Raw genomic sequence first — 8425 nt, forward strand, 5'->3', positions numbered from 1 at the left:
GACTACTTGGAATGAAATCCAGACTCTAATACTTATCAGCTCCCCATTTCCTGTACCTCAGTTTGCTGTTCTGTGAAATGGGGTTGTTATAAAGATTGCATAAGAAAATATTTGTGTATAGCTTAGAACAGAGTCTGGTTCATAGTAAATATGATATAAGTGAATGCTTTTATTATTGCTAATATTATTATAGAAGAGGTGCACTCTGGCATTGGGAAGATGTAGGTTCAAATCCCAGATCTACCATTTATTTGCTATGCAATATGAGATTGGTTGTTCATTTGAAACATGGAGAAAAAAGTACCTCCATGAGTGGAAACGAGTTTTGAGAATTATTTAAATGAGAGCAAACAATATACTTCTCTTATTTTTATTTTATTTTTTAAATAGTTTATTGTCAAGTTGGTTTCCATATAACACCCAGTGCTCATCCCCACAAGTGCCCTCCTCCATGCCCATCACCCCCCTTCCCCTCCCCCCGACTCCCATCAGCCCTCAGTTTGTTCTCAGCATTCAAGAGTCTCTCGTGGTTTGCCTCCCTCCCTCTACCCCACTATTTTTCCCCTTATTCTCCCCCATGGCCCTCCGTTAAGTTCCTCCTAATCCTCCTATACGTGCAAACATATGGTAGCTGTCCTCTGCCTGACTTATTTCGTTCAGGATAACACCCTTAATCAGTCTCATACATCTCTTATTTTTAGAATGACCACAGATCTAAGATTATCTATGGGGATCTTCAACAAGAATTCTCTGATTATGATTATTTTCAGAGACTCAGTTGAGTTGTTGGCAAAGAGTCAGTAGAAAATAATGAAGGTATAAGGATGGGCAGCAGACTATGTCCCAATGCTAAGATTCCAGGACTGAACACTCCTTTCCCCTCTAGGCTGCTGCCATCCAATATCTAGAATCTGCAACCACTGAGTTAAACAAAATCCTGAAGGCCAAGTACCCCACAGAGATGATAATCGCAACCAGGTCAGTCTTCCTTTCACTCTCAATTTTTGCTCTCATGAGCTGTTCCTCAGTCAGAAAAGGAGCTCATTTTGATAGCTTGGGGCCAAGGAAAGTATCACATTTCTCCCAACTGAAACCTCCTGAATGGAAATTTTAGGAAAAAATAGATGAGATTAGGGTGAGGGCTCCTGCAATTCCAAAAAGACAAAATTACAAGCCAGAAATTTGGAAGAAGAGTTACAGAAGTGAAACACAATATTTCTTACTATTCAAGAGCACGGCGTTACTCCCTAGAGCTAAGAACACATTGCTTTCCATCTGAAATTGGAAGAAGTCTCTGTAGAACCTACAGAGTTGCTTTCTCATAGCCTGAGCAACACATTCTGCCCATCCAAGTATGTGGGTCATTCATTCCTCCTAAGACTCTTTGGAGGTTTCCGGCCAAGACTGCCACATTCTTCTCTGATAAACACTCCCCCAACCAAGAACAGTTCTCCCAAAGTCATTATGTTTGTGTTAAATTATATGGGCCCTTGAACCATAGCTGATTTGACCCAGGGTGAAAACCTGACCCAAGTTGGATCACTTGAATTTTCTTTTCTGAAAATTCTAAATTTATGCTGAAAAATTCCAGTTAACTCTCTTAGGTACTCACACATATGACTATATGTACCTGAAAAAATGGAAAAACAAAGGGAGAGGAGAGAGGAAGGAGAGGGAGAGAAGACAGATCAGGAAAGAGAGACAGAGAGAAGGAGAAGAAGGAAGATGGACTTTGTAAGAGAGAAGGGCTCTGGACATTATGGTCCATGTCACCTTGTCTCATCTATCTTATCTTTGAAGATTCCTGTGCTCAGCAGTGGAAGATTTTGTGGTGGATATTGTAAAGGCCTGGAGTCGGATAAAACAGAACAATACGGCAATAGAATCTGTGATTTTGAAAGTAAGTTTCCATTCCTTGTATCTAGTACTCTTAATGTAGCCAGGGCCCCCTTTTGATTTATCTTTTAATTTATTATTTTAATTCCAGTATAATTAATGTACACTATTATATTAGTTTAAGATGTACAATATAGTGAATCAAATTCTATACATTACTCTGTGCTCTCATGTTCTCTTTTTTTTAATAGTTTATTGTCAAATTAGTTTCCACATAACACTCAGTGCTCATCACTACAAGTGTCCTCCTCCATGCCCATCCCCTCCTCCCCCCACATCCATCAGTCCTCAGTTTTTGTCAGCATTCAAGAGTCTCTCATGGTTTGCCTCTCTCCCTTTCCCCCACCATTTCCGCCCTTCTTCTCATGTACTCTTAATCCCCTTCATCAATTACACTCATCCCCGCATCTACTTCCCCACTGGTAACCATCAGTTTGATCCCTATATTCAAGACTTTGTTTTTTGGTTTGTTTCTTTTTTCTCTGTTCATTTGTTTTTCTTCTTAAATTCCACATATGAGTGAAATCATATGGTATTTGGCTTTTACTGACTGACTTGTTTTGCTTAGCATAATACTCTCTAGCTCCATCCATGTTGTTGCAAATGGCAAGATTTCATTCTTTTATGGCTGAGTAATATGCCATTGTATATATATACCACTTATTTTTTCAATTCTCATTATTTTTATTTTTTAATGTAATTTATTGTCAAATTGGCTTACATACAACACCCAGTGCTCATCCCAACAAATGCCCTCCTAAATTCCCATCACCCATTTCCCCTTCTCCCCCACACTCCCATCAACCCTCGGATTATTCTCTGTATTTAAGAGTCTCTTGTGGTTTGCCTCCCTCCCTCAATGTTTTTAACTATTTTTGCCCTTCCATTCCTCCACTGTTATCTGTTAAGTTTCTCAAGATTCACATATGAGTGAAAATATGATATCTGTCTTTCTCTGACTGACTTATTTCACTCAGTGTAATAGCTTCCAGTTCCATCCATGTTGCTGCAAATGGCATGATTTCATTCTTTCTCATTGCCATGTAATATTCCATTGTATATATAAATCACATCTTCTTATTCATTCATCAGTTAATGGGCATTTATGTTCTTTCCATAACTTGGCTATTATTGAAAGTGTTGCTATAAACATTGGGGTACATGTGCCCCTATGCATCAGCACTTCTGTATCCCTTGGATAAATTACTAGTAGAGCTACTGCTGGGTTGTAGGGTAGTTCTACTTTTAATTTTTTGAGGAACCTCCACACTGCTTTCCAAAGAGGCTGCACCAGTTTGCATTGGGTGCAAGAGAGTGCATCAACAGTGCAAAAGGGTTCCCATTTTTCCATATCCTCACCAGCATCTGTATTTTCCAGATCTGTTCACTTTAGCCACTCTGACATGTGTGAGGTGGTATCTCAGAGTGGTTTTGATTTGTATTTTCCCAATGATGAGTGATGTTGAGCATCTTTTCATGTGTCTGTTGACTATCTGGATGACTTCTTTGGAAAAATGTCTATTCATGTCATTGCCCATTTCTTCACTGGATTATTTGTTTTTTTGGGTGTTGAGTTTGGTAGTCCTTCATAGATTTTGAATACTAACCCTTTATCTGATATGTCATTTGCAAATCTCTTTTCCCATTCCATCGGTTGCCTTTTAGTTTTGTTGATTTTTCCTTTGCAGTGCAGAAGCTTTTTATCTTGATGAGATCCCAATAGATCATTTTTACTTTTAATTCTCTTTCTTAGGAGATGTATCAAGCAAAAAAATGCTGCAGCTGAGATCAAAGAGGTTGTTGCCTGCTTTCTCCTCTAGGGTTTTGATGGTTTCCTGTCTCATATTTAGGTCTTTCATCCATTTTGAGTTTATTTTTGTGTATGGTGTAAGAAAGTAGTCTAGTTTCGTGCTTCTGCATGTTACTGTCCAGTTCTCCCAGCACCATTTGCTAGAGACTCTTTTTTCCATTGGATGCTCTTTTTTGCTTTGTCAAGGATTAGTTGGCCATACATTTGTGGGTCCAATTCTGGGTTCTCTATTCTATTCCATTGGTCCTTGTGTTTTTGTGCCAATATCCTACTGTCTTGATAATGACAGCTTTGTAGTAGAGGCTAAAGTCTGGGATTGTGATGCCTCCCACTTTGGTTTTCTCCTTCAATATTACTTTGGCTATTCGGGGTCTTTTGTGGTTCCATACAAATTTTAGGATAGTTTGTTCTAGCTTTGAGAAGAATTCTGGTGCAATTTTGATTGGAATTGCATTGAATATGTAGATTGCTTTGGGTAGTAATGACATCTTAACAATATTTATTCTTATGATCCATGAGCATGGAATGTTTTTCCATTTCTTTGTGTCTTTTTCCATTTCCTTCATAAGCTTTCTATAGATTTCAGCATACAGATCTTTTATATCTTTGGTTGGGTTTATTCCTAGGTATTTCATGGTTCATGGTACAATTGTAAATGAAATCAGTTTCTTGATTTCTCTTTCTGTTTCTTCATTATTAGTGTATAAAAATGCAACCGATTTCTGTACATTGATTTTGTACCCTGCGACTTTGCTGAATTCATGGATCAGTTCTAACAGACTTTTGGTGGAGTCTGTCAGGTTTTCCATGTAGAGTATCATGTAGCCTGGGAAAAGTTAAAGATTGATTTCTTCTTTGCCAATTTGGAAAGCCTTTTATTTCCCTGTGTTGTCTGATTGCTGATGCTAGGACTTCCAACAAAAGTGGTGAAGGTGGACATCCTTGTCGTGTTCCTGATCTCAGGGGGAAACGTCTCAGTTTTTCCTCCATTGAGGATGATATTAGCTGTGGGCTTTTTGTAGATGTCTTTTATGATGGTTAAGTATGTTCCTTACATCCCGACTTTCTTGAGGGGTTTTTATTAAGAAAGGATGCCGTATTTTCTTAAATGTTTTTTTTTTCTGCATGTATTGACAGGATCATATGGTTCTTATCCTTTATTTTATTAATGTGATGTATCACACTGATTGATTTGCGAATATTGAACCAGTCCTGCAGCCCAGGAATGAATCCCATTTGATCTTTGTGAATAATTCTTTTATATGCTGTTGAAATTGATTTGCTAGTATCTTGTTGAGAATTTTTGCATCCATGCTCATCAGGAACATTGGCCTATAATTCCCCTGTTTTGTGGAGTCTCTGTCTGGTTTGGGAATCAACGTAATGCTGGCTTCATAGAATGAATCCAGAAGTTTTCCTTCCATTTCTATTTTTTGGAACAGCTTGAGAATGATAGGTATTAACTCTGCTTTAAATGGCTGATAGAATTCCCCAGGGAAGCCATCTGGTCCAGAACTCTTATTTCTTGGGACATTTTTGATAACTGATTTAATTTCTTCACTAGCTATTGGGCTGTTCAAATTTTATATTTCTTCCTGTTTGAGTTTGGGTAGCATATAGGTGTCTAGGAATTTGTCCATTTCTTCCAGGTTGTCCAGTTAGTTGGCATATAATTTTTCATTGTATTCTCTGATAAATGCTTGTATTTTTGAGGGATTTGTTGTGGTAAATCTATTTTCATTCATGATTTTATCTATTTGGGTCCTCTCTCTTTTCTTTTTGAGAAGTGTGGTTAGGGGTTTATCAATTTTGTTTATTTTTTCGGAAAACCAACTCTTTGTTTCATTAATCTGTTCTACTGTTTGTTTGTTTTTTTTGTTCTATATTGTTTATTTCTGCTCTGATTTTTATTATTTCTTTTCTTCTGCTAGGTTTGGGGTTTCTTTGTTGTTCTGCTTCTATTTCATTTATGTGTGCTGTTAGATTTTGTATTTGGGATTTGTCTTGTTTCATGAGATAGGCATGGATTGCAATGCATTTTCCTCTTAAGACTGCCTTTGCTGAATCCCAAAGGGTTTGTATTTTTGTGTTTTCATTTTCATTTGTTTCCATATATTCTTTAGTTCTTTAGTAAGATGTTCTTTAACCTCTATGCATTTTGAGGTTTTCCAAACTTTTTCCTGTGGTTGATTTCAAGTTTCATAGCATTGTGATCTGNTGTAAGTAGAGTGTTCAAGTCCCCTGGAATTGCCGAATTCTTACCAATAAGATTGCTTATTGGGGTGCCTGGGTGGCTTAGCATCCAGCTTCGGCTCACGTCATGATCTCACATCGCATCGGGCTCTGTGCTGACAGCTCAGAGCCTGGAGCCTGCTTCAGATTTTGTGTCTCCCTCTCTCTCTGACTCTCCCCTGCTCAAGCTGTCTCTCGCAGAAATAAATTTTTAAAAAGCATTTACAAAAAGATTGCTTATGTTTGTGATTAATTGATTTATTTAATTGGGTGTTTAAACTGGGTGCATAAACATTTATAATTGTTAACTCCTCTTAATGGATAGGCCCCATTATTATGATATAATGCCCTTCTTCATCTCTTGTTACAGCTTTTAGTTTAAAATCTAGTTTGTCTGACAGAAGTATGGCTCCTCCAGCTTTCTTTTGACTTCCAGTAGCATGATAAATGGGTCTCCATTTTCTCACTTTCAATCTGAAGGTGTCCTCAGGTCTAAAAATGGGTCTCTTGCTGCAAATAGATGGATCTTGTTTGTTTTTTTTTAAATCCATTCTGATACCCTATGTCTTTTGATTGGAGTATTTAGCCCATTTACATTCAGTGTTATTATTGAAAAATATGGGTTTAGAGTCATTGTGCTACCTATAGTTTTCCTGCGTGTGGTGATGTCTCTAGTCCTTTGTGGTCTTTGCAACATTCCACCCACAGAGTTCCACTTAGGATCTCTTGTAGTGCTGATTTATTGGTGATGAATTCCTTCAGTTTTTGTTCGGGAAACCTTTATCTCTCCTTCTATTCTGAATGACAGACTTGCTGGATAAAGGATTCTTGGCTGCATATTTTTTCTGTTCATCATATTGAAATTTTCTGGCCATTCTTTTCTGGCCTGTCAAGTTTCAGTAGATAGGTCTGTTACTACCTTATGTGTCTACACTTGTAGGTTAAGGCCTGTTTATCTCTAGCTGCTTTCAGAATTCTGTCTTTATCTTTGTATTTTTCCAGTTTCACTATGATATGTCACACAGAATATGGATTCAAGTTATGTCTGAAGGGAGTTCTCTGTGCCTCCTGGATTTCAATGTCTGTTTCCTTACCCAGATTGAGGAACTTCTCAGCTATGATTTGTTCAAGTACACCTTCAGGCCCTTTCTCTCTTTTCTTCTTCTGGCACTACTATGATATGGATATTGTTCTGTTTCGTTGAGTCACTTAGTTCTCTAATTCTCCCCTCGTGGTTGAGAATTTTTTTCTCTTTTTCTCAGTTTCAGCTTCTTAATTTATCTTCTATTTCACTTAATATCCCCTCTGCCTTTTCAATCCTTGCTGTCAGTGCCTCTAGATTATTTTTCACCTCATTTAAAGCATTTTTTAATTCATAATTACTATTTTTTGATTGCTTGATCTCTGAAACGATAGATTCTCTGCTGACATCTAAGCTTTTTCAAGCACAGTGATTAATCTTCTATTATTCTAAATTCTTGTTCAGTTATATTGTTTATATGTGTTTTGACAAATTCTTTAGCTTTCATTTCCTCCTGGAATTTCTTTTGATAAGTGTTCTTCTGTTTCATTATTTTGGCTAGTTTTCTGTCCCTTCTGTGTTTTAAAAGCTTGTTTTGTGACCTGTTCCTATGAGCCGTACTATACTAAAGAGGGGTAATACAATGTCCAGGACCTGGCCCTTCACGAGGTGTTTTTTAGGAGAGTGTTATTTTCTCTCTGTTTCTGTGACTTTGGTTACTTTATCTCCCTAACTGTAGTGATGTTTTGGACCTTCCACCAGGTGTGCTTTGATTTGTTCATTGAAATAGCCCTAGAAAGGAAAACAAACAAAAAACAAAACAAAACAAAAACATGTAAACACACAAACAAAACAAAACAAAACAAAAACCCCCCCAGAAACACCAGATACAAATAAACAACAGGGTGGAGGCAGTGTTGATGGAAGAGGCCTTGTTCCATACAAAGAGAGAAATGACAGGGGCAGGAAAAAGAAAAAATAAAAATTGACCACACAGAGAATCTATATGGCTTAATCCAGAAAGAGAGAAATGAAAAGAAAGAAGATGGCAAGAAGAAAGAAAAGAAGACTGACACAGAGAGAAATTATTTGACTTAATCCAGAGAGAGAGAAGGGAAAATAAAGAAAGAGGTATAGATCATGTATCAAGAGAATGGATAAAACATTTCTGCTTAAACAAACCAGCAACCAGAGTAACCTGACTAGAGGAGGGAAGAGATAAGAAGGAGAAAAGGAAGGAGGAATATATCTATATAATAAGAATTGTCTTAGAATTAAATCAGGCAATGCAACAGCGCTGGTCTGGAGCAGGGGCTGTCTGGTTTGTCAGCATCAATCCCGCTCAAGTAGATACACAGTTACCAGACACAGAGGGATGTGATTTGGTGTAGGCGGTCCCGCCTCCATTGTGGGCCTACTGTCCATTCCCTGAAGCCCCACCTATGGCCCGTCAGGTTGTCCTGGTG

At 37.8% G+C, this 8425-nt stretch overlaps 1 protein-coding gene across 1 annotated transcript in view; it reads left to right on the forward strand.

Annotated features, from left to right (window-relative positions):
• DGKK (diacylglycerol kinase kappa) overlaps window positions 1–8425 on the forward strand; it is a gene marked incomplete at its 5' end in the record, with an annotated part of 58728 nt that overhangs the window by 12700 nt on the left and 37603 nt on the right. Inside the window, 2 exons of the mRNA XM_077753054.1 lie at window positions 887–978; window positions 1801–1900. Of these exons, the coding sequence (XP_077609180.1) occupies window positions 887–978; window positions 1801–1900 (192 nt within the window). The remainder of the gene's footprint in view (window positions 1–886; window positions 979–1800; window positions 1901–8425) is intronic.

Source organism: Crocuta crocuta, unplaced genomic scaffold (genome assembly GCF_008692635.1).
Source record: "Crocuta crocuta isolate KB4526 unplaced genomic scaffold, BGI_CrCroc_1.0 scaffold601, whole genome shotgun sequence".
Classification (NCBI taxonomy): domain Eukaryota; kingdom Metazoa; phylum Chordata; class Mammalia; order Carnivora; family Hyaenidae; genus Crocuta; species Crocuta crocuta.